We start from the raw sequence: 27107 nt of genomic DNA, 5'->3' as shown, positions 1-27107 counted from the left end.
GTTCCCGAAGATGAACGAAAGTCTTACGGGTTTAGAATGACATGAGGGTGAGTAATTAATGACAGAATAAAAAATAAAAAAATTGGTGAACTATCCCTTTAATGCTAGTCACATGAAAGGGCATTTAGTGTAAACTGCCTTCTTTTATCGATACTTTCATTGAACTTCTATAGAAATGTATCAAACTGTCAAGGTATAGTTAGCTATCTAAATACTAACAATAATTAAAGCCATTCTCTGCCACATAAATGCACACTTACAGAGACTGTGCACTTGCAATGCTTTGGCCACAGGATTTGCATCTGCATTTGAGCACTTGTGTTGAGGACGTTTTTGGCCTTAAACCCTAAAATGTGCACAATAAAACCCCGAGCACGATGAGAAGTCTGCGTCAGCATTCTCGCCGTCATTGCTAGTGGATCTCCAGCCTGCTGTGCGGTACAGTATTACCACTCTTTTATCACCCACCTTTAAATCTAACCTTTTCTCATTCTCTCACAGCTCTCTCCTTTTTTGTCCCAAGTTCGTGACTAATCAGCACAAGCTCAGTGAAGTGTGTGGGTGTCATCAGCGAGGTAAAGAAAAACCTCGACTCTCCTGCGCATATGACTTTTAAACTAGACATCTGAAGCATGAAATTGGTCAGATAGTCCTCCCACATAGACAAGACATGTATTGATACAGTACCTGTGACTGGACACCTTTTAGATTGGAGCGAATATGCTCATTTTCAGTGTAAACTCAGCTTGAGGCCATGAATACAGGTCATTTTTTATTTATTTTTTACAAATGTGAATGTAGCAGCAACAAGGTTGGAAATTTTATTTACCTTCAGGCCTGGTTTGTGCATCCCAGTTCAGAACGACATACTTATTATGGGTGAGAGAAATTATACGTGGGGATTGGTCAAATGAGATAAGTCAACAATGGAAGGTTCAAAACGTTGATCGTTCAGAACGTTCAAAACACATCAGATGTTAGACAAAAACACAAAATTATATATTCTTTATGTTTGTTCTGTGCTTCTGAATACAAGCTCTGTTCCAAAACTTAGTGAGCCACCTTGCTGTCTGCTGTCTACACAGGCAGCTACCTTTCAAGGCAGCACCATAAATGAAATGAAACCTCAAAAGTGACACTCTGTAGTGTTCCTCAAGCAATAATCCGGGCCTAAAACTAACTTTTTGCCACACCTGCCAACTGGCAATTCCCTTTTCCAATTTTGATACCATAGCTAAAACTACTAGCCTAACTAATATGCTATAAATGAAGAGTTCAGATGCAAAAACCTCTAAGTGCCATCTGAAATTTTTATCAAGCTTGTATATTTAAGTTTAATAATTTCACTTAAATGACAATTAATAGGTCATTTTCATTGCCAATTAAGTGAAATTACTGAACTTAAATATACAAGCTTGATAAAAATTATCATTTTAGAAGAAAATTTCAGATGGCACTTAGAGGTTTTTGCATCTGAACTCTTCAAATATAAATATAGTCTGCATAGTCTTCACTGTATAAATTAAAGATATATTAATCCATATTAAAGTTACAAAAGTTATTCAGTCAAGAGCAGTGAGTGATCTTTGTTGTTTGATGAGCATTAAAAGCACAGACAGCAGAATGTTAGGCTGCTGTCACTTTAAGACCTAAAGCACGGATCCAATATACTGATACTGTTACTCATGCGTTTTATTTCTCAACTGTTTACGTTAACTTAAAACATAACCTACTATGTTTAGAAGGATACTCGCCGAGACATCATTTTGTGTGAATTTGTCAAATCAAGTGCAAGAAGGTGTGAAATAGAGTTCAGTTTAGTGTTCACGCGCTAAGACGTGGATTTCTGGGTGCGCTCTACGGATGTTTATACTTCCCAAACACTGTGTGAGTAATGAACTGAGTTCCCTTTCATGTCTTCTTGCGCTTGAATATTTCAATTGTCAAGGCTTACACTTTCGTGACGATGCAGCGCTGACTGTTGAGCGTCGTTCAAGTTTGTTCACATTCATGTATTCACAACATTGCATTGTTAGAATTCATAATATTGTTTCCGGCCAACTGGATTGGAATGGCAAGGTTCTCTCAAAGTTATGAGCAAACATTCTTCCGGTAATATTAATAGAATGCTCATTCATTGTTATCTGGTCTTCGTTCTCAACGTTCTCAAAACGTTAGCGCAAAAACATTATTAGTACATCGTTTATAAAACGTTTAGTTAGACATTTGGTTTTTCAAATGTTATTACATGTTCCAAAACATTTAATATTCAAAAAGTAATGTTCCGATAATGTTTGTAAAACGATCAAATTGAAAGTTCCCTTAAAGGACAATTCCGGTATTTAACACTTTGAGTCTATTTTGTAGTTTGTTTTGGATGAACAAGAGTGGTGGACAAAGAAATTTTGACAATGGTTCCTGTCTCGACTTTTTGACTCTTTTAGAATTGCCCATGCACGAACATTCCCTTAAAACAACCCTTAACGTTCGTTTTCAAAACTGTTCAACTCACCGAGTGGTTAGTGGTGTTCGTTGATGATTAAAAAACAAATCTATCGGCGCAATGTATGATTTCAATCCGTTTATTTTTCTATAGTGGAACTATTTTTTCAGATACCTCACAACCGCGTATAAACTTCCGCAACTTCCGTTGCTCTGCTCACACTAGCCTTCTGAGAGTCAGAGAACCAAGCGAAAAGACCTAAAAGACTACAACCAAATGTAAACAGCCCCCTTTCCGTTTCCGGTAGCGCAGTAATATCAACGAGCAATGAGTCCTCCAATGGAAATCAATGGGATTTTACAAAATGCCAAATAAAACACGACAGAAACTGTATTTCGCTACGCTACTTGTTTTGGAACATCAACGAACACCACTAACCACTCTGTGAGTTGAACAGTTTTGAAAACGAACGTTAAGGGTTGTTTTAAGGACATGTTTGTGCATGGCCATAGACTCCCACTCTGAAGCGGTCATGGGCAATTCTAAAATAGTCAAAAAGTCGAGACAGGAACCATTATCAAAATTTCTTTGTCCACCACTCTTGTTCATCCAAAACAAACTACAAAATAGACTCAAAGTGTTAAATACCGGAATTGTCCTTTAATGTTTTTGCCAACCTTCGAATAAACAAGAAACTGGACGTTTTGAACATTCGGAGAACATTCAGAAATAGCATTTTGATAACTTAATGGGAACGTTATCTTAATGTTCTTAGAACATATTTTTGTTAGCTGGGATGGAACCATCGATGCCAGTAAAGAACCTTTATTTTTAATTAAAAAACAAAACAATTCTTGATATGAACTTAAAGGCACATTTCAATGGTAAACGAACTCGTAGTAGGGCGAATCATCCCGATAGCAAAGCAGGGAGCGCGGGGGGGAGGCCGCTGGCAAAACCAGCAATGCAGGTTTGAGAGGTGACGCCCCGACAAATCTCGCGAGAATCACGACTTGCTTACGGCACGACGTCACATACATCAACAACATATGAAGCAGCCTCTATGGAAGACACTAGCACGCATTTCAGACGTGAATCAAATGAGTTGAAGAAAACGAAGAAAGCGCGGTCGGAAGAGTGCAGAGACGGCTCTGCGCGAGTGGTATTTACGACAGTAACGTTAAATACAAGTACTCCACAGCGACTCTAGGGGTCGCTGTTTGAGAAAAACGGAAACTGCATAGTGTGCCTTTAATACATAAAACACCCATATATATTATGCTAAATAATACATTTTTAATCACACTAGACTATTCATATCATGTCTATTTTTATTATAGATATTTCTCTATTTTTACTGAACTTTTCACAGTGCATTGTGGGATTACATTCCCTAAAAATGATACAAGGCAGCATAGTCAAGTAGCCTACCTTTCAAAACAGCGTTTGCACAGTAATGTGCTTATGACGCTTTAAAAGGCTCCTTCTGTAGTCAGCTCACTGGGTTTTGGAACATATAAATCTAATAGGAAATATATACAGCGTGCATACCTATATGTGTAGTCGACATTGAAAAGACAGATAATTTCATTTCCTTTACCATGCACTCTCTTTCTTTCACTCACTCACTCACTGCTCCTAATTCAATTAAGGATCCCCTGCTAATAATTTATCGTCTTTTATGGTATTACTCCACAGGTCTTTCTTAAGAACTAATGCTCATCTGACTCTGATCCAGGGAATTAAATGAGTTTAACTGCTTGTAATTGGAGGATCTGAGAGGCGCTTGCTGATGAAGGTTTCAGGTCAGTTTGTTCTCTGCATATTTCTATTGTGTGTTGAGTGAAACCAAGGGTTTTTAAAGAAAACATTGATATTTTTGAATTGACATACTTATTAACTTCTTGTCCTACTTGAAATTATATGAGGCATTATACAATGTGTATAATTTTTTTTATTATATATTATATTGTAAAAAAGTAATTATTTAAACAACACTTACATCATTTTAAATAAAATATTTGAAATATTACTGTGAAGAAATATTTCATTAAAGCTCATTTTGAGCCATATATCTGTAGTGAGTTTCAGACTCACCTCATTTAGTATTTTAAACAGTGATTTGCCCTAATTAAACTCATCAGCTTAGGGAGAGATTGGGAGCAACAGGAGCAGATCATTCTCTCATTAGAAAGACTAGCCAATAGAGATGTGAGGTTTGACATTTGCAGTCACATGCTGTCTGTTGCCCAAAACCTTAAAGGGATAGTTCACCCCAAAATATAAATTGTATCTTGTGTCATTTCAAACATGTATGAATTTCTTACTTCTGTGGAACACACAAGATGCACGAGGAAAACTGCACAAGAGTGAACAACCAGTACATTATTTAAAATGCGTTTTTTCCACAGTACAAAGAAACACATAAGGGTTTGGAAGGACATGTAATGTGTGATCCTTTTAAATTCACATGTTTAGCTTTGGATGTTGACCCTTTTTTACACTTTATTTTGATGGTCCTCTTTAGACATTTTGTTGATTATAAGTAATGTTGCACCTACATGTCAACTAACTCACATTAGAGTATTAGTTGAGGACTGTTAGAGTTCAGGGTTAGTAGAATAAGTTGACGTACTTGCAAATAGTATATAATCAGAAGAATGTCTGTTAGGGGGACCATCAAAATACAGTGTTATCAGATATTAAGCACAGTCTACTAATACTCTATTAATACTCTAATAAGAGTTAGTTAACATGTAGGTGCAATTCTAAAAAAAAGAAGGTTGAAGTTTGAATTCACCATTGAACCCTCAGGTTCTTGACCCCCTAAAAGATTATATGAAGCACCTCACAGAACCCTTTAAAGGGTTAGTTCACCCAAAAATGAAAATTCTCTAATTAATTACTCACCCTCATGTCGTTCCAAACTCGTAAGACTTTTTTTCATCTTCAGAACACATGAAGATCTTTTTAATGAAATCTGAGAGCTTTCTGTGCCTCCATTGACAGCTACACAACTATTACTTTGACGCTTCAAAAAGTTTATAAAGAGATCGTAAAACTAGTCCATATGAATTGAGTGGTTTAGTCCAAATTTTCTGAAGAGACTCGATTGCTTTAAATGTTGAACAGATTTAGTAGTATTTTGTTCACATATAAACATTGATCAGCGAACATAAACAGCCGCTCAACCGAACCTGCTTGATGTGCGAGAACAAATCTCATTGGTTCTTGCTGAAGCTGAAACGTGATGCGTAACACGAGAATTAACCTCATTGGTTCTTGAGGAAACTCAAATGTCCTGCATAACACGAGAATGAACCTCATTGGTTCTTGCACAAGCTCAAACGTGCTGCGTAAGACGAGAATGAACCTCATTGGTTCTTGCAGAAGCTCAAACGTGATGCGTAACACGAGAATGAACCTCATTGGTTCTTGCAGAAGCTCAAACGTGATGCGTAACACGAGAATGAACCTCATTGGTTCTTGAGGAAGCTCAAACGTGATGCGTAACACAAGAATGAACCTCATTGGTTCTTGAGGAAGCTCAAACGTGCTGCGTAACACGAGAATGAACCTCATTGGTTCTAGCTGAAGCTCAAACGTGCTGCGTAACACGAGAATGAACCTCATTGGTTCTTGCTGAAGCTCAAACGTGCGAATGAACCTCATTGGTTCTTGAGGAAGCTCAAACGTGCTGCGTAACACGAGAATGAACCTCATTGGTTCTTGCTGAAGCTCAAACGTGCGAATGAACCTCATTGGTTCTTGCTGAAGCTCAAACGTGCTGCGTAACACGAGAATGAACCTCATTGGTTCTTGCTGAATCTCAAACGTGCTGCGTAACAGAAGAATGAACCTCATTGGTCCTTGCAGATCAAGTGAACATGCTTGAGCTTCCATTTACCACAACTGATGTGTGAGTTGATGAATGTTTATATGTGAATAAAAGCCTACATTTAATCTGTTGGACTAAACCGCTCAATTCATATGGATTAGTTTTATGATCTCTTTATGAAGTTTTTGAAGTGGTAGTTGCGTAGCTGTCAGTGGAGGGACAGAAATCAATCAGATTTCATCAAAAAGTGATTAATTTTCAAGAGAGTAATTTTTGGATGAACTATCCTTTTAAGGTTCTGTATAGAACATTTTCTTCTATAATCAACAGAATGCCTAAAGGTGACCATCAAAATAGTGTTACCAGAAATGGATAGATCATAGGTTTTAAGCCATATTTCTTTATCTCTAACCAACATTATGAAGTCTTAGGCTAAATCCGATATCAAGAATCAGTTTAATAAAGACATTTTATTAATTATGATATTTGTGAATATTTAAAGTGTGATTTAGTAACTTTTTTTTGGTATAGTTGCTCAAAATTGTTAAGTTTAAGTGACAAAAGCTTTATTTTGTTCCCAACTCATTCAAATAATTACATTTACTTAACCACTTAAGACCTTATCATACAACGTTTCCTGTTTAAAGCTTTTGACATAATGTAATATAGATTTTCTGTGAACATAAAACATGAATCATGACAAGGAGCAAAAAGAAATGACGAACAAAAAACAAAAGTCCAAAATCAACACCTTTTTATTTATTTCATAAAGGATGAGTGCAAAGAAAGAGCTTGTGATGTGTACCAGTCGCTAAGCCATGGACCATAAGGCATCAGTAAATACAAGCTTTATATATACTTACAACAAATACATAATACAAAAAATCAATCATGGAGGCCATCAAAGAAATCTGCGAAGACACGCACACAATATCAGAAAAGAAACGTAAACCAGAGCGATGGTAAATAATCAACGACCACCAAGTAAATGCATGGATGGATAGAAAGACGAAAAAAAGAAAAGAAAAACAACAACACGCACACATACACACACAGAACAATTCATACATTCATAATGGGGCAGAAATATAAGAGATGACAATGAGGTCGGATTCAGTGACTGGAATATTAATTACAGCAACAGATTATTAAGCAAAATCTACAGCCTGTTAAATAGGCCTGATATGGAAGCTGCTAATGGTTGTTAACAAGATCCCATCTTCTCGTGATTTCCCATCATTCCCAGCGTGAAAACACTGTCCCAACACATCCTCATAGCCCCCGTTTCAAAAAATATATATAAACATTATAGCACAGTTATTTATTTATAGGTTTAAAATTGCGCCTTACAAGGCCTGATCATATTTGTATTACTTTCTCAGGTTATCACACAAGCTGTCATTTTTTTATTTAGCCATAGTTTGTAAAACTACTATGTGTGTGGTACTGTATTCGGGGGGGTCCGTAACGTGAACAAATCCCCTAAAAATGTTCTCATGCATGTAAAAACGGTCGACCGTACAAATATAAACGCCCACTTAACAACATCTGTATTTTCGTGATCCTAAAATATACTTGAAAAATAACAGCAGCAACAAGTTTTGTGAGCACTGGCACTGTTCATGACCCCAAAAAACCATGGCTTTACAAGTGAGCAGATTGTCTGTACCCAGAGTGCATGGTGTGGAGAAAGCGGGATAGCGGTTCTGTTTAAGCCATACCTAGCTAGCGACACCAACCTTCACACTCATTTTGACATGATCACCGTTCCGTGTTACAACATGGACACTCCAGAACTTGCAACATGCAACAGTCATATTAATGAGATGTGATTTTTAATAGTAATATACAAATGCCGTCGTGGTGAAAAGTGCACTATTACTCATGGTACTGTATATTCTCTACAATAGAACAATGTGTAGCCTAGTACAAACAACGCAAAGCTTTCAATTATGCTAAAACATTCGTAAGTATGCACTGATAAGAAAAGGTTTGTAAGTGTGATAGATACAGTCCGTTATATCTATCCCTTTCTTTGTAGGCTCAGGAATAGCAGTTCTGTTTTTGTCACAGTCAGGCATGATACAATTCAAGTGTCGATAATATACATACGTACGTGCCTCGCGGCGGCACACTCGATTACGGCGCCGTTGTACGAACGCATCTTTCCGTATAGGCGATGCTGACCGAAGTAAATGAGTGACGGCTGTACAACGCGACGGGAAGGGAGAGAAATTATTCACATTCCCTGCGTTACGTTAAAGCTTTGTGATCGGAACGTCCGCACGTAATAAGCAAACGACAGGATGGAATTCTGTGAAACATACACAGCATGGATGACAGAAAATAAACAAGCGTAAAACAACTCCGAAAGGTACATTTTTCAAAATCGAAAAAAAATAAATAAATACATTCATCCAATGACTAAATTCAGAAAGGAAAGGAAAGAAAAAAAGCAATACAGACAAAAAAAAAAAAACTCGAAATAACACTAGTTTCAGTTGTTTATAAAAATGCATTGCAGAGGTTCGACGAAAGAAAACAACATTCACTGAAAGTGGACTCATTCAAGATAATGAGAAATAATCACAAGCAGTTGATATATGCAAAACAGATCAAACATTTAGCAAAAACAACAACTGAAAAAAAGAGAAAACATCTCTCTTTCATGACCAAACGATACACCAGAAAATACTGTGTGCTCTAAATATGCTAAATGATCACTGCTTTTAGGAAACGTTGCTAAATACAGCAGAATACATGCACCATCCAGAAGCGACTCTCGATCGATTCTCTCAGTCGCGTCGACTGACTCCATTTTAACGATTGTTTTGTTGGGGTTATTTGTTCATTCGGTTTTTTTTGTATATAAACTGGCATTTTTGAGTTTAGCTCATTTCACATACTCAGCTGATTTCCAGAAGTGTACTGGGTGAGACAGGCGACGGTTGCGTTTCGGAAGTTTCTCTAGTAGTTCCACGAGCTTGGAGAAGCTGGGCCGCTCTTCCTGTTCATACGCCCAACAAAACAGCAGGATGTCCTACACAAGAAAGAAGAATCTGTTTATATACTATCACTCACACGATCTAAAAGCCAGTCAAGCATGTCCCGAGTTTTTTTCCAATAAAAATAGATTGAATAGCTTCTTTTGGGACTTTCATGCTCCATAAAAGCACAATAAAAGTGGTTCATGTGACTCGTACAATATATTCGGACAGCTTTGTTTGTGTAAAGTTGGTAGTATTCAGACTTTCCCATATGTTTTGCTTATCTGCATTAGTGAGGTATATGGAAATACTCACGGATATCTCCTTGCCCATGCCTATCTGAGTGAGGTTGGGCTTCATTCCACTTCCCACCTGCCAGATAATGACTTCAGCTGGCTGGTTCTTAAAGGGCCACTCACGCGCATGGAGCTCGTACCAGATAGTGCTGAAACATATGACACATACGAGTGTTAATGTGCATGTACTGGTTTGTCTATACTTGTGAGGGTCAAATGTATAAAAATGTTGTCACTAATATAATAAAACCTATCAGAAGCAAATAAAAAAGGGTTTGTAAATGGGCTGAATAATGTCTTAAAGTGCCCCTATTTCGGATATTACCTTTCATGTAGTGTGTTATATAGTGTAGTGGGAATGTCTGCAAAGTTTCAAAGATCAAAGTGCACAATGGGGTTTATGTCTCCCAAATGTAAGAACCGATTCTGAACTGCCTGAAACGAGTCGTTAGTAATTCCAGTCTTACTTCCTGCATGAACCTACAACAAATTTGCATAATGCATGGTCTTCAATGGCTGCCCGCAAACAATGCCTACTTTGACCCGCCCTGAAGAAGCAGTGTTGAGAAGACACGCGCTGTAAGCAGTAGACCAATCACAACAGACTGAACCATCTGACCAATCAGAGCAGAGTAGGCTCTCGGAAAGGTGGAATCCCTTTATCGATCCGTTTCAGACACTGTGAGAAAAGAGGTGATGCTGCAATGTATGAGAAAATTAGAGTGTTTTTTGAACTTGGATGCATGTAAACCTATTGTAGGAGACCTTCAAAACAAAATTAGGAACCTCTGAAATAGCATAGGGAATAGCATTACATAAATTATTTATACATCTATAAATCTTAATTCTAATATGACTTTTAAGAAAATTGCCAAATAAAAAAACACACACAAAAAAAAGGTCCATGTTAATATACAGGAAAACTCTAAAATAACTAAATAGGCCAAATCATGTCTTTATTAAAAAATATTATTTAAATTATATAAAATGAATAAATCTACAAATCCTAATAAATTTTATAAAAAAATTAATTTAAGAATGCAATGCCCTGACAAATTTAGTAAAACTTCTGGTTCATAAATGGGCAAAAAAGTCTTAAATAAATAATAAATTATTTATATAAAATAAAATGAATAAAGCCATCAATCTAAATTATAATTTGCTTAATTTAAGAATGATAGGACAGTTCTTTTACAAGTATGTGTTTACAAGTTTGAGAGTGTACCTGCTTTGTTATTAATGTTCCATGTTCAAATGTTTCTAAAAAATGTAGATCTTAATTATAATTTAACTTAAGAAGAACAAAAAGTCAGATGGAACTCCTCACAAGTATATCACGTGTGCGTGTGCGTGTGCGTGTGTGTGTGTGTGTGTGTAAGGACGAGGACGAGGACTCGCGCCTCCCTAAGAGACCGCAATACAGCAGTTCAAAAGCTTTAAAGCACTACTGGTGCACTACATCACTTTGCATTCCCTGAAGCCGATATAGTCAAAGTCATCTGAGATAATTAATAAATGACTTTGAGGTGCTGTTGACTGCTGGAAAACACAGTATTCTGCTCTAAAGAGCATGCTCGTGTTAAAGTTTACTAAACCACACTTAAGAGCTAATTAACAATCATTGAACGAAGAGCCCTGCTGAAAAGGCCAATCATCCGAGCTCTGCAATTTAAAGCCAAACGTGAAACGTGCAGCTTGCTGAGACTTGTGAGAGAGAGAGGAAAAAAACTTGTAATTGAGATGGCTTTTGCAATACTGAAGTGGGGAATTCACTAAGAATGAATTGCATTTTCAACCAATGATAGTGTCATTTATTTGCATTTGCATGGTATATTTCCCATCTTGCAGGTGATTTCTTAGTGCTTGGTTGCACCTGATCTGGTGTGTACTTTACTGAGACTGTATGACTTCACCACTGTGATCCAGACACCTAAATCATCTCTCAAAAATGCTGAAAGTGCGAATCTGGACATATGCCCGGTGATAGCGTCTTCTAGATCATTTGATCATCATTTGATGAATTACTACTGCCATGATCGCTAGAAACCGTATATAAACATCTCTTTTTGTTTTTTTATAACAATTCATTTACCGCCCACAGAAAGCAAAGTTGATTGTGCCAGGCAAACAGTCCTGAATAATGCACATACTATAATTAGCCTAATTTACATAGAAAGAATGACAGTGGATTGCGGGTGGTTGGTAAATAAGGCCATTTAGTGAATTTGCCCCGGAGTTACAGCATGACATACACTACATCCAAAAGTTTGGAATAATTATGTTTTTGAAAGAAGTGTCTTAAGCTCACCTAGGCTGCATTTATTTATTTTATCATATAATTTAGTGAAATATCATAAGAATTTAAAATAACTGTTTTCTATTTTAATATATTTTTATGAAAAGTAATTTAGTCCTGTGATCAAAGCATCATTACTCCAGTCTTCAGTGTCACATGATCCTTCAGAAATCATTCTAATATGCTGATTTGCTGCTTAAGAAACATTTCTTATTATTATCAATGTTGAAAACAATTTGAATATTTTTGTGGAAACAATGGTACACTAGTATTCAAAAGTTTAAGATAAGTAAGATAAAAAAAAAAACTTTCATTCAGCAAGGATCCATTAAATTGATCCAAAGTGACAGTAAAGACATAATGAAACGCTGTCAAATTACATTTATGTCAAACAAATGCTGTTCTTTTGAACTTTCTATTCATCAAAGAATTCTGAAAAAAAAAGGATCAGAGTTTCTAACATTGATGATAATAATAAGAACCGGTATTAATAATTAAGCACCAATAATAACTGATAATAATTGAGGAGCAAATCAGCACATTATAATGATTTCTGAAGGATCACAAGACTGGAGAAATGATGCTAAAATTTTATTTTAGATTGTAATAATATTTTTCAATATTACTCTTTTTACTGTATTTTTTTTATCAAATAATGCAGTCTTGGTGAGCCTAAGAGACTTTCCAAAAATGTTTAAAACTTTTTACCGGAAGTGTATTGTACAGTACATACTGTACATACAGAAAAAGTCCATAAAACAGAACACGAGAGCTTTACAGGCATAAAATATCCCACAGCTGCTGTTAAAAGCCAATGCGAACTCTCTGCCGCATTAAAACACAACGGAAGTGAAAAGAGGAGGCAGAAGGGACAATAGGGAGCATTGCTTTGGGGTCACCTCTAGGTAATGTCCCTTTAGTGGGACCAGCTGGACGGCTTGCGTGGGTGCTGTATTTGGCTCCCATAGAATGACAGTGTGACAGAGCCTCCATATGGAGAGAACAGCTGAGGACGCAATTGTGTTAGGACCCAACAGAGCAGCATTCCTTCATTTCGTCAACCATCCATCCATCCATTCTTTTATTCATTTGGCCCACACACTCGCTGCCTCTGGAAAGGCCCGGGTCAGGTCGAAATGAGTACAGATGGAGGTTCAGTTCCGCTTGCCGTCTCGTGTGAATGCATTCTGATTAGTGAAAACTGAGCACTGAGTGAATCAATTCTCTGATAATCCTAAACGAGCCAGATTCTTGATTGTGATTTCATGATCATCATGTGTGGTCATTCACAATGTCATTTTCATAACATTTGATACTATAGCTGAGCTGTACTCTCATATGGCCACTGGCTCATAAGTCATCTGGTTGGATATCCAAAATGTATTTGGATGCTTAAGAGACACTTATAAATCGATGAATGGCACTGCATTAGATAATATGTCAAACGAAGTGGCATCTGCATGCAAATAATGCTGGAGATTTTCTCAAAACTAAAGTCACTTTCCTGAGACATTTTGCTTTTGTCTTTTATTCAACTGGTGGTTACATAGTGGATGCATAAATTCAGTTCAAGTTCATTTGGAATGGTACGTTTTTTTTATTGCAATTTAATGCTTTTGAAAGAAGTCTCTTATGCCCACCAAAGCTGCATTTATTTGTTTATACATTTTTATTTAAATTTGTGAAATTTAAAAGAAATGTTGAAAATTATTGTCTTCTATTTGTATATATTTTAAGCGCAATTCCTGTGATGCAAATCTGAATTTTCAGCATCAACACTCCAGTCTTCAGTGTCACATGATCCTTCAAAAATAATTCTAATATGCTGATTTGCTGCTCAAGAAACATTTCATATTATTATCAATGTTGAAAGTTAATATTTTTGTAGAAACTGTGATAGTTGTTTTTTTTTGGATTCTTTGATGAACAGCATTTATTTGAATTAGAAATATTTTATATTATTATAAACATCTTTACTGTCACCTTGATTAATTTTATGCATCCTCGCTTAATGAATTTTTTTTTTTTATAAAATATTAATATTAATTAAAGATATATATATAAAAATAAATTATCTTACGGTCCCCAAACTTTTGAACGTTAGCATATATCTACAGTATTATTTTATCATAAAAAAAACAACAACTATCATTTAAACCCAAACAAACTTATTTTTGATGAATGTTTTGCTTAAAAAATTTTATACTTTCAAATAAATGCCACTCAGTTTGAAATTGTCCTAATGCAACGCAATTCATGTGTTTTAAACACTTTTTTTAACGAAATGTAATTATCAAAAATGGTTATGCTGACACTATAAGAGCACATTGCATGTGGAGAGAAACGGTCATAAGCTTATTTCTGTAAATAAAAATGGATTCTGTTGGTTTCCTGAGTGACAAAAAGCAGAGAAGCAAGTGATTGGTGACAGAGAGAGACCCACCCAAAGGCAAAGACGTCAGACTGTTTGGAGAAGGGAAGCTGGTTTTCTGCGGTCTCGGGGGAGAGCTGACGGATGAGCTCAGGAGCCAGATGACACAGCCAGCCGCTTGGGATCCGCAGCTTATCCTTTCTCCGGCTGGAGAGAGAGAGAGAGAGAGAGAGAGAGAGAGAGAGAGAGAGAGAGAGAGAGAGAGAGAGAGAGAGAGAGAGAGAGAGAGAGAGAGAGAGAGAGGGCAAAAACCTGAAGTTTAATACGTAATCAGTCACAACACACCAATGCTTTGAGTTCGATTTATTTGTACTACGCAAAAGGTCAGAAAACAAACCAAAAGACCATTATAGGGACAATACTGTCAAAGAGGGCAAGCGACTATTAGTCTTGCATAGTCCGATTATCGACATAAAGTCTAGTCTACAAATGAGATCTCTTTTTGAACTACGTTTCCCCTAGACAGATCAAATGGAGACTTTTGCATTAATCTCCTGTTTCCAAAACATTTTCTAAGACAGATACTCTAGAAATCTCAGATGTATCTTCTGTAGTTTCAGATCTCAACAAAGAGATTTCTCATTAAATTGTCATTATCTGAGCTACACAATTCACAATCAGTTTTTAGCTCTATACTTTATTTCTAAATCTATTTCAAATTTTATTACAAAGTTGATAGTTGCTACTAAACGGAAACTCTTCGATACTTTTCAAAGATTGAATGGCAAGAAACCTTTTCTTTACACAGTGCTGCAGTCTGGAAACTTGTAAACTCAACTTTGTTTCCCACTGGACCGATTAAAAACCTGTGAACCCTGTACAATGATAAAGTAGTTGCCTCGTTCTCAAGTGTCAGACGTGGATTTGGAAGTGGTCTATCACTGACAGACATAGAGCTGTTTCAGCTTGACTGAATGTCTGATCCAAGTAAAAACAAACTCAATCACCCATGATATATAATATACCTCAGAACCAGGGGCAGAAATGAATGGGGGCTTGGGGGAAAATGCCATCGAAATTGACAAAAAATACCCCCTACAATTCTACAATTATTTTGTTTACATATTTTACAATATTTTCTTATTATTATCAATGTTGACAACAGGTGTGCTGCATAATATTTTTGTGGAAACCGTGATACACTACCATTCAAAGTTGTGTGTGTTTGTGTCAAAACAAAACATGTCCTACACACAAAAGCCCTCTTTATGTAAAAAAAAAAAAAGAAAAAAAAAAAAAAGTTACATCTAAAGGAAATCTGGATACTTTACTTTCTTTAAATAATTTATCAAACATCTATATCAAGCAATACAAAAAGTAATTCTTGAATTATATTTTTCCATAAAAAAAAAAAAAAGCCTATCAAAATTGTGTCCTCGCTTTGCGTCAACTCCAAGTTGTTTTTTACTCCAATAAATCAGGCAATGTCATGGTTATCTTTTAACTCTGAGGACCCCTTTCCCTATTTCCTGCTCATTGTGGATCTCACAGTAGGACACATTTTTTTTAAAATATTTTATATAAACAATGTTGAAGTCTCTGCAGTCACAGCTTTAACATGTCAACTCCGTCATCCTGGTGTAATAGTTTCTGTAAATAGTTGTGGGATAAATCTTGGCATTTTTGATGTGTTTATTAAGGCAGCTACAACTGAGGGGAAAAAAACTAAATCGCTCCACTGAACAACATGTGGTTAAGTTGGAAAAATATTCAGTTTTGTCAACTCCATCAGGTTTTATGTCTGACAGATTTGACTTATGTTATGTCTCTCCGGTCGTCTAATCAGAAATTATTACGTATTCTGAAATCAAAGTTGAAAAGTAGGGGTGACTGTGCGTTTTCAGTGGCTGCTCCCAGACTGTGGAATGCGTTAGCTTTTAGTATTAGATTTGCTCCATCTGTGGCTGTTTTTAAATCTAGGCTAAAAACTTATTGTTTTGAATTAGCATATGGTCAAGGATGAAATGTATTGCATTGTGTGTTTTGTTTGTGTGTTTTTATTGCCTCTTGTATTGATGTTAAGCACACTGGTCAACTGGTGTTGTTTTTAGTAGTGCTATAGAAATAAAATTGACATTGACTTGTAAACTTATGGAGTAGACAAGTGCCCACATAACTTTCTCTATGCAGTATATAAAATGCTATATTTATAAATATGTCTAATGAATATTAATATTTGCAACATCGTATATTACATGCAGAGTAAGACTTCATTTTAATAAATTAATGCAATATATATATCATAAAATATGACATAATGGCCTGGTCTCACAAACAGTGCTTAGATTAAGTCAAGATTAGGCCTTAGTTCAATAAGGGCATTTAAGTAGCATTTATAAACATGCCTTTCAAAACACATTACTGGTGTGCTTACTTACACATGCACATAATGTGCTTTACATATCTGGTGTGAAACAATGGCACTGACATATTTTACGATAAGTGATTGCAAGTTGCTTTCAGATCAAACATGCATTTTAGTCTGGGACTAGGCTTAAGCCCTGTCTGTGAAACAAGGGGACGGTGTTTTTATACCTACATAAAAGTAGAAAAAAAGCCCCCCAAAAAATCTAATTCAGGGGCAAATATTGACTCTTATTTAAGACAAGAATCAAGACAAAAGCATGACCTCTTGGGTCTTTCGTAACATTAAAACTGCTATTGTCTCAAATCTGGGCAGCCTGTCAGACTGTCCAGAGTAAAATTCCAATGACTTCATCTCTCAAAAAGACTCAAACCCACACAAACCCTCATAAAGAAACCTTGACATTTCATGATGCTTCAGTACGAGTTTGTCCACAGCCTCACTAGCCTGATAAATGTTGCCTTGCATGGATGTGGAATTTCAAACAGAACCAAATCCCAGAATAACCAGATCTTATTACAATACCCAGTCAGGTCCTGAGTCATCATAATACATAACTAATGTAAAATCATGTTATTAAGAGCCAGACTTATGCCTTTCAGATAAACAATTCATAATTATGCTAGAGCCTGCACGTCCCTGATGGCCGCTCTCAAATACTATCCCTTCCACCTAATAACTCCTGATAATAATTCACATGGCTGCGGAGGTGTAGAAGTGGGCTGATCAGAACGCAACCGTGAGCCGATCCAAGAGACTCGATCAACAATGGCTGTAATGTAAACCTGTCGCTGTGGAGACGTCCGCTTTTTCCCGGTGATTACTGCCAACATACGTAAACACACTTGTGCGAAATCAGCCTCATAATCAGATGAACCGATGGGCGCGAGTGTTTGTAATATTGCTCCGTCGGGGATGTTGATTTACTGCTTTCAATGCCAATGAAAACATTTTCAAAGAGGCGAGACGCGCAAACACAAACGGGACGAGTGCCAAAACAACATCAACACGGCCATCAGCGGTGGCAAACGCTTCATGTTGCCCCAGATAATTTACTCTCATTTTCAGCACTTTCAAAGCCAAAGACTTTATTAAACGTCTTAATACACTAATAAACATATAAAATCAAAACAAAGATGTAGATTCAAATAGTGTTTCAGGACTGTTGATTGGTGACAGATGTTGCTGAATCTCACTAAACCGGTCAAGAACATGTTTAGGACAGATTTCATCACAAAAGAAAGAAACTCTTTTTCCTGCTTAACGTCTTATTAAGATGTTTTGCATTGTGGCATTATTATTACATGACATCTTCTTTATTGCATTCATATTTCCCCTTATTATCATTACTGTAATACTGGAAAAAAGTTATACATGTAAAAATATACAATTATTTAAATGATTAAGTGTGTATAAATCATGTCAGTATTAAATTATATTAGCATGACACCAAATTTATCACATTAATTAAATTTCCCTCATTCTCATTGCTGTAATGCTGGGGGGGGGGGGGAATATTATAAATGTACAAATTATAAAATTATAAAAGTATTTAAATGGTAAAGTGTGTATAAATCATGTCAGTATTAAATAAAATATAATACATCATATTTAATAATAATAATAATAATACATTTTATTTATTAGGCGCCTTCCATGACACTCAAGGTCAACTATTTATCACGTTTATCATATTTCCCTCATTCTCATTACTGTAATAAGTTATTATTATAAATGTAAAAATTATTTAATTATGTAAATGCAAGCGCGTAATTAAATTAAATTGAGTGTGCTTAATTGTCTTAAAAATAATATCACAATGCAAGTACATTTTAATATTCCTAAAAATAGATCTATCTGACTTAATGCAAAATAAAATTATAAAACTATATAGTTATTACATGGTAAAGTGTAAATCATGGCAGTATTAATTTAAATGACATTAAATTTAATTTGCATGACATCACATTTATCATATTTCCCTCATTCTCATTGCTGTAATGCTGGAATAAATGTTATTATTATAAAACAATAAATAATAATATTAGGTTACACTTTATTTTAAGGTGACATTGTTATAGTGTAATTATATATTTAAGAACTGAGTAATATTAATCAACTAAATGTACTTACTATAGGGTTAGGGTAGGATTAGGGTTTGGTTGAGGATTAGTTGCATGTAATTATGCATAATTTATTGTTATTACTATGGCAAGTTACATATGTAACAAGGACACTGTTAAATAAAGTGTTACCTAATATTATAATATTAATAATAAATAAACAATTATATAGTTATTATATGGATTTTTCAGTGTAGCCAGTTAAATTCAATGCAATGTACAAGAGGACATGTCCTCTTATGACCCTTCTGTTTGCCCATTCAAAACTGGTGAATAATCAAGATATATTGAGTATGGCACAAATTTACAAAACAAATCAAACGTATGCCACTGTTCACAGTGATTCAATGGCCTTGCCTGGAGGAAGGAATATCCTCCAGTTCATTCAGCCATAAAGAAGTGGATCTTTCCTTTTAATACATTGCAAGAGAGCAACAAAACGCATACATCAGACACCCTTTTTCATGGGTTTTCCTGTTCAAAGGAGTGTGGCGGAGAAAGACTTCTTTTAAGTCTTTGTCTCTTGAAGGAGAGACAGCGGTCCTATACAGACAGCGGTCCTATTTGTAAGGACTGTGTGGTACTCAATTAAGAAGGTGATTAGTACGGAGCCAAACAGCATGTCAAGGTAGCTGTTATTACTGATCTGAGAAAAATGTTGTGCTTTTTCCTTGTGTTCTGCATTATGACTCTCAATCATAAATAAATGAATGCCAAAATCCTCACCCGCATCACATACTCAGGGGGAATTGATTCAATTACTTGGCGAAAATTGGCATTAAAACATAATTAACAGAATATCTGTAACATTGAATATTGATTTTAAATTTGAACTGAAATGAAGTGACCTAAGGGAAACGCTTGCTCAGTTGATAGACTCAAAAATATTGCTCATATATCTCGTGCTCATCGTCACGAGAATGGAAATGCTTCTAGCAATAAGCTCGATTTCACGCATTATTGCGTTCTGAAATGTGTAACATTGAAGGGATGGTTCACACAAAAATGAATATTCTCATGTTGTTCCAAACCTGTATGATTTTCTTTCTTTAGTGAAACATAAAAGAAGACATTTTGAATAGTCTTTTTTTTTTTTGTCCATACAATGAAAGTCATTGGGGTCCAATGCAACAAAATTCCTCTTGTGTTCCGCAGATAAAAGTTGTACAGGTTTCGAACAACATGAGGGTGAGTAAAAAAAAAAAGAAAAAAAAGGTGACCTATTTAAAGAGGTCATATTATGCCCTTTTACAAAGTCTTGATTTTGTTTTTAGAGCACATTACGCTTTTCAGAAGGAGGGGCTTCATAGAGACAGGAGCTAAACAGAGCGTTACTGACAGACAGGGAAGAGAGGTGCTGCCACAATGTCAAATATATGAAAAATAAGTTGTTTTTGAACATTCAAGCATGAAAATATATTCTAGTTGACTCCAACTGGATGGTTGGACTGTGTGTTGATTGGTCACTGCTCTGAGTGTGTTTTGGAAATGTCACGCCCCTTACCTTAACTGCGAGATTAAACACACTACTTACACAATTCAAACAGGCCCCGCCCCTTTATTTTACACATGCCTTGGGTGGGAATTATTTAAATGAGGGACATTGTGACGTGTACATTCCCAGAAGAAAGCTCAAGACTACAATCGAGGCGTTCCAGGAAGTTCAGAAACAGTGCTTACTGATATCGAGAATAACTCCCTTTGGAGTGACTTTAGCTTTTTCATGCTCAAACAGCAACATTACACACTAAAGAAGGTTGAAAATGAAAAAAAAAGCATAAATGGTCCTCTTTAAAGGAGCCATATGTAAGATTGTGGCCAAAACTGGTACTGCAATCACTTTCAAATTACTGTAGAGCGGTGTATCCCCTCCCCCTCCCCCCTGACTCGAGGTTGCCAGATAGGCTGCAGGATCCAGCAGGAACGTTTGTAGCTGCAGCTGTGGTAACTAGAGCAGAGTTGGCAACCCGGATGCCGAAACACTACTGACTTCGTGATTGGTAGATAGCCGGAGGGTGGAGCATCAGGCCAAAACACAAGATGACAACATCAACATTAGTTGAGGGCTGCAACTTCACTTTTTAAATGACAATATCCTGGCCGGACTACTGTTGTCAGTGATATAAGTATTTGAAATGAACATGATTTCTTAATGTCTAGTGACATATCAGGGCCATTTTATGATTAATTGAAATACATTTCTTACATACAGCTCCTTTAAGTATGTACAACGGGAATTTGCACATGCACATTGTTGGCCAGGCTTCCATGTCTTTCATGTCATTTTGTAAAGTATGTTTCTGACTTTATACTGTCAAGCTTTAAAAAGCATAAAAATAGTCCATATCAGTGGTTCCCAACCTTTTTTTTTGTCTGAGACCCCCTTTTCCCCAAGAAAATATTTGAGGGCCCCCCTTCATATTTAATGATATTATCGCTCTTGTAAGCTTGCAGCAAGGATGACAAAATATGTTGTTTTCAAACAAACGGTATGTTTACTATAACCAGATATGTTTATGCACAAATAATAGCCTATAATATTGAAAATACAATAACAAAAACATCAGTAGGCCCTTTGTAATTTAAAAACGTAGGCTTAGGAGTAGCCTATAAATTGGCTCTATTTGAAATGCAATAACAAAAATATTCATACTGGTGTGTAGGTAAAAAAAAAAAAAAAAAAGAATATAGGCTATTACTAAATGACTGCTGTCTGGGACCTCAATACTTGCATGTTATTTGTGAGGCTTTATCAATGTGAGGCTTTATTTTTGATGCTTTTGGCGCTATTGCGAGCGATAGTAAACTTGCGTTTATTAACAGAATAATGCGTCTTTCGGAAGAACATTGTAGCCAGAACTACTTCTCTCTGTGTACATCTATGACGAGTCACGCAGGTACTGGGCTACTCCGCAGCGGCAGCGATCCGAACCAGTGTTAAATAGTCCCAATGGAAACACTTATTATAGATGTACCATAGTGGTTCAGGATAAGACAAAAACACGGATTGGAAAATGGATTCATGATGAACTCGCTCATTATATACATTTTGTACATTTTTAACAGAAAAAAGTGAATGATTTTATTTAATGCTCATTGCTCAAAACTTTTCCAAATATGACGCGACCCCCCACAGAGCTCGCTGAGGCCCCCTTGTGGGCCGCGACCCCCCTGTTGGGAACCGATGGTCCATATGACGTGTGTACTATTCATGGGTTTCATCAGGTCCCTTTCCACAGGTGTATAAAATCAAGCACCTAGATTATGAATGCAGACTGCATTGTGCTTGATTAATACACCTGTGGAAAGGGACCTGATGAAACCCATGAATATGAGAACTTTTTTTATAAATGAATATATATTTACATTTCTGCAGTGCACTGACATTGCTAAAGGGAGTTTCCCTGATAAAAGTTATTGAAGTTCTGTCAAACGCTTGTGTGTCGATAACATCTGCTGCTACTTCAACTCATTGAAGCATACATTTATGACATACATTTATGAAGAACCATGAGAACACTGAAGGTCAAATTGGATTTAGCTCTGTGGCCCACACTTTAATAATTACAGGCTATGGTTTTTAATAAGCAGTTCTGAAAGTCATTACGGAATTTAAGGACGTTATTAATGGCCTGCCACATGTAGAGTGTGATGGGTTGTACATTTGTCACTCTTATACAGACGAAACCTAGCTTATAATCAGAGCTCAGGCGACTACTCTCGATTTCAATGAACAACCTATCTAGACAGCATTTTACAGCATCACAGGCACACTCACGTTAAAGGTACAGTAGCCAGAAACATCATGTTGCCTTCTTAGGCCCTGTTTACACCTGTATTAAGATGCGTTTTTGTCGATCCGATCACAAGTGGTCACAACACTAAATACAGGTGTGGACGACGCTAAAAACAGGTGTAAACGGGGTCTAAAGGGTTTAGAGCTTGTCCACTTTCGACCACTTCCAGAGGTAGCCGAAAACGCATTAAACTGGATTGCTTTCGTAGTGCAGACGCGAATGTGTTCGAACAGCCACAAAAGACGCCTACTGAACTAATGCGTAAACATTATGGGAAGCGCGGCTGGAAACTTTGTCGGCTGGAGACCCAAATTTGGTTTGAAGATAAAAAAAAACGTACCAAGCACAATGTTCTCTCACCATTCCTGATTTCTAACACACACTCACAGTGTTCGGTGTGGTCTTGCGGCTGTCAGAGCAGAAACGAAAGTTGATGCTCTCCGTATATTTTTCCGTCGTCTCCGGTCGCGTTCATATGTAAATTGCGTGAGCTTATTTAGTCCATTAGATCAAAAGATCTGAAAAAGGCCATACATTTACACACCCATAGACCCTCCCCTTGAAGAAATCAGGACAGAAGTGGTTGAAAGTGGACAAAAGAGACAGATTAAAACACCAGGTGTAATCGGGTAGACCTATGTGTCTCCCTCTTCTACTTGTGATCGGAACGACCAAAACGCACCTTAATACCAGGTGTAAACAGGGCCTTAGATACCTAATGTTGGCCAATGTTTAAGGCAATATCACATGTATCCTATGCGAATGAGGCAATTCCGAAATTCACAACAATAAACTCAGTGAACAAATTAATACAAGATGAAAAGTATTGATAACAATTAGTGGTAAAAAGTTTGGAAGAAGTCTCTTTTACTCACCAAAGCTGAATTTATTTGATAAAAAAAATAGTGCGAAAACAGTAATATTAAGAAATATATATAAAAAAAAAATTACTGTTTTCAATTTGATGAATACAAAATTCAAAAGAACAGTGATTATTTGAATTTTGTTTGTAACATTAAAAATGTCTTTACTCTCACTTGAATCAATTTAATGCATCCTTGCTGAATAAAGTATAAAAAAAAAATATAAAAAAAAGATCATGTGACACTGAAGACTGGAGTAATGATGCTGAAAATCCAGCTTTGCATCACAGGAATAAATTACATTTTAAAATATATTCACATAGAAAAACGTTTATTTTAAATTGTAATAATATTTCACAATATTACTGTTTTTACTGTATGTTTGATCAAATAAATGCCTCCTAGGTGAGCAGAAGAGATTTTTTTCGAAAACATTGCACGTCTTAATTATGTGTGTTTGTGTGTATTTTTACATACCTGCCTGCTTGTAGAACACCAGATATTGTGAACAGGCCAAAGTCAGTGATGACCACTTTCCCGTTGTCATAAAATACATTCTTGGATTTCATATCTTTGTGAAGGATCCCTTTGGCATGTAGGTAGCCCATGCCCTGGAAAAAAAGAGGTTAATGTAATTAGGAGTGCATGTTTTGGTAAAAAGCCTAATTGCGATTTTATTTCTGATAAAACTTGCAATTTAAAATGTGATTAAAAAGGGGGGAAAAGCTTCCAGGTTTGCTGTGCTTGTTTGTAGCACCTTCCCAAATGCACGTTATAAGCGAAAAAGAAATCTTAATTTTTTTTAATAAAACCGTTATCATGAGCTGCTTGCTTGTACCAGAACACAGTGCCATAAGCCATATCATGATTTTGGTTTTATTCTGATTAATTGTCCAGCCCTAAATGTAATCACAGGCTGTATAAAGGAACAGTACAGGTACATACAGTATAAAAGCTTTCCAACACTGCCATGTTTTTCAAAATGACTGCTGAATCAATTTTAGCTGACATTTAGCAAACAGTCTTCACCCTGACTTCACATCAGTAACTCTTACCTTCACCATCTCTTGTGCGATTTGTCTAGTCTTGTTCACGTCGAGAACAACTTTTGCATCTCGTACCACTGAGTAGAGGGTCCTGCCCTTACACAAGCTACAACAGAGAAAAACAACAAAAGAACACTTATTAGACATCAGCAGTGATCATAACATCAAAATATATTCATTTCATGTAGACTGGAAAGCTTCTTGTGCATATTGCAGGTCTTCAAAACGATCTTTGCAGAAATAAAGAACAGTAACATTACAGGGTCATAATTTGACTATACATTTGACTATTTTCCCAATTTATCTGCAAAAATGCAAAACAATTGCATTCTATCAATCTATCCATCTATCTACAGTATATATCATTAAGCTCTGTTTCTGAACTCCCTGAAAAGGAACGTTTTCTTCGAGGAACGTACACGTCACAATATTCCTCATTTAAATAATTCCTGCCCCAGGCATATGTATAAAATAAAAGGATGAGGGCAAGTTCAGTTGCGTTAGTAGTATTTTGACATTTGTGGTTATGTTAAGTGGTGTGACATTTCCGAAGCACGCTCAAAGCGGTTGACCAATCACAACACACAGGTCCAGCTGACCAATCAGTGCACAATGCGCTTTTCAGAAGGAGGGGCTTCATAGAGACAGGAACTAAACCGTTACTGACAGACAGGGAAGAGAGGTGCTGCAACAATGTAAAATATGGGGGAAATAATGTGGGGGTTTTTTTGCATTTAAAAAGAAAATCAAGACTTTGGAAAAGTGCATAATATGGTCTCTTTTAAAACTACTTTAAAATGTTTGCCAGGCTTTCTCAAGTCAACATCAAAGATTGTTTTGAACGTTTTTATCTAGTTACGTTTTAAATTATGATTGTATTTTATCAACGTATTATAAATTATGAATGTAATTTAGCTTGTTGATGAAGAACATCCTGTGAAAGCAGTAGGCGAAAAGCAGCAGTCAAAATGCAATATTATGTATTTTATCCATTTCCATTCTTGTGCTGCCACTGAGAATGATGGGAAATGAAGGTAGGGATATTTGACAAACCCGCTGAAGCAACCTGTGGTTGAACACTTCGCTCTAGGTCACAATGGTAAAAGTTCATGGATCACCACTTGCAGTGTTTGAACCTACAACCTACATTATCATATGACATGTGTTAGATACATGTTCATACTTCAACATGCTGTTCTGTATTTACACACAAGCAGATTTGAGCGCTGTCGCTAATGATGCTGAGTGAGCCGTGAACTTCACCTCGGCAGGAAGGAGGAGAAAGACACCCGAGCTCCTACTGTGACACCTGACGAAGACATGTGCATCTTTCCCCGGGCTGCCCTCTTCCTCCCTTTATACATATTCATAAAGGCATCAGGGTATGACGCTCATTTATTTTGCATCACTCTGGCCTTTTGGCCTTCTACAGTGTGGGACCGTTCAAAAATGTGACGTGCAAATGCTGAACTCTGTATATATGCCGTCACGAAGGAAATGTCTTGAGTGCATCACATTTCAGCTGTTAACACTAATAATGTCAAGACAGACTATTCGAAATAATAACAGGCTCTGACATTCCGGTGCAATTATGTTGTACACACAGCATTTGTGAGCAAAAGCCAAACTTTTATTCCACACTGCAGGGGTAATATGGAAAGCAATCAATGCATAATCACTCATGACAATGCTAAGAAAAAAATCTATATTTATGTCCATGTTTATTTTTAAGAAAGAGCCCATTTCAAGCAATTATTTCTCAATTTGTTTGTTTGGGCCTGCTTTGCTATGATTAAGGACTATGAATAAAATCATTATAACTTTTGTCTTTGTTAATAGTAATACACAAAATCATGCACTAAAATTAGTTAGGATTAGACATTAATAAATGTCTACCAGTGTTTGGCCAAATGAAAACTATTTGTCAATAAACTGAAATGATTCTTGTTTAGCAGTTTTTGCTGGAAATGAACTACTAAATACAGAACAAGTCAGAAGTACATTTAAATATTGGCTAATATATTATTTATTTATTGTTTGTGTGTGTACACACACACACACACACACACACACACACACACACACACACTCACCAGCCACTATATTAGGTACACTTGTTCAACTGCTTGTTAACCGGTAAAAAAATTTGTCAACCGGTAAGGATTTTGGGATACCGTCTCTATCGTGGTTACACTCCCATGACATTGCCGTGCTACACTGTCACAAAAGCTTATCATTTGCATTCAAGGGATTTTAAAACGTTGAGGTGCAATAAGCAGCGAAAGAGAACTTATTTTGGTATATGCACACACTTTCTGAGAGTGTGCACACATGAAGCCGCTCATAGAGTAAGAGAACTGAACTGAGTTATTTTTGAACGGTCAAATACACACAATTATGTGTCAAAATGCCCATCTTTGCTTGTATCCGCATAAACACAGTCGTTTTTGTCGTAAGTGAATGTAAACAGTTGAAAGCCATGTGTATCAGTATATTAGATCAATGCATTCGGTCTTAAAGTGACAGCATCCTAATATACCTGCTGCTTTGTGTCATTAATGTTAATCAAACAACAAAAGAAAATTCCTCACTGCTCCTGACTGAATCACTTTTGTAATAAAA

The 27107-nt window shown here is 36.3% G+C and overlaps 1 protein-coding gene and 1 long non-coding RNA gene across 10 annotated transcripts in view; one reads left to right on the top strand and one right to left on the bottom strand.

Moving 5' to 3' along the window:
- The window catches only part of ksr2 (kinase suppressor of ras 2), a 118319-nt gene that overhangs the window by 1191 nt on the left and 90021 nt on the right, over positions 1–27107 (bottom strand). For 8 of the 9 annotated variants that reach the window (XM_082170806.1, XM_082170808.1, XM_082170811.1 and 5 more), the window contains 5 exons: positions 24495–24591; positions 23917–24050; positions 14304–14438; positions 9584–9713; positions 7019–9321 (listed from right to left, as the gene is read on the bottom strand). In XM_082170806.1, the coding sequence (XP_082026932.1) occupies positions 9175–9321; positions 9584–9713; positions 14304–14438; positions 23917–24050; positions 24495–24591 (643 nt within the window). In that variant the 3' untranslated portion in view covers positions 7019–9174. Of the gene's footprint in view, positions 1–7018; positions 9322–9583; positions 9714–14303; positions 14439–23916; positions 24051–24494; positions 24592–27107 lie in introns of those variants that run through there. The other variant, XM_082170807.1, reaches the window with a different exon arrangement.
- On the top strand, positions 373–26459 carry LOC309499592. Its single transcript, XR_014206301.1, has 3 exons — positions 373–438; positions 4142–4248; positions 25703–26459. It is a non-coding gene; the product is annotated as an uncharacterized lncRNA (long non-coding RNA).

Source organism: Leuciscus leuciscus (genome assembly GCF_965113295.1).
Source record: "Leuciscus leuciscus genome assembly, chromosome: 5".
Lineage (NCBI taxonomy): Eukaryota > Metazoa > Chordata > Actinopteri > Cypriniformes > Leuciscidae > Leuciscus > Leuciscus leuciscus.
Note: the sequence above shows the minus strand (reverse complement) of the source record. Positions and strands in the feature narration are given on the sequence as shown.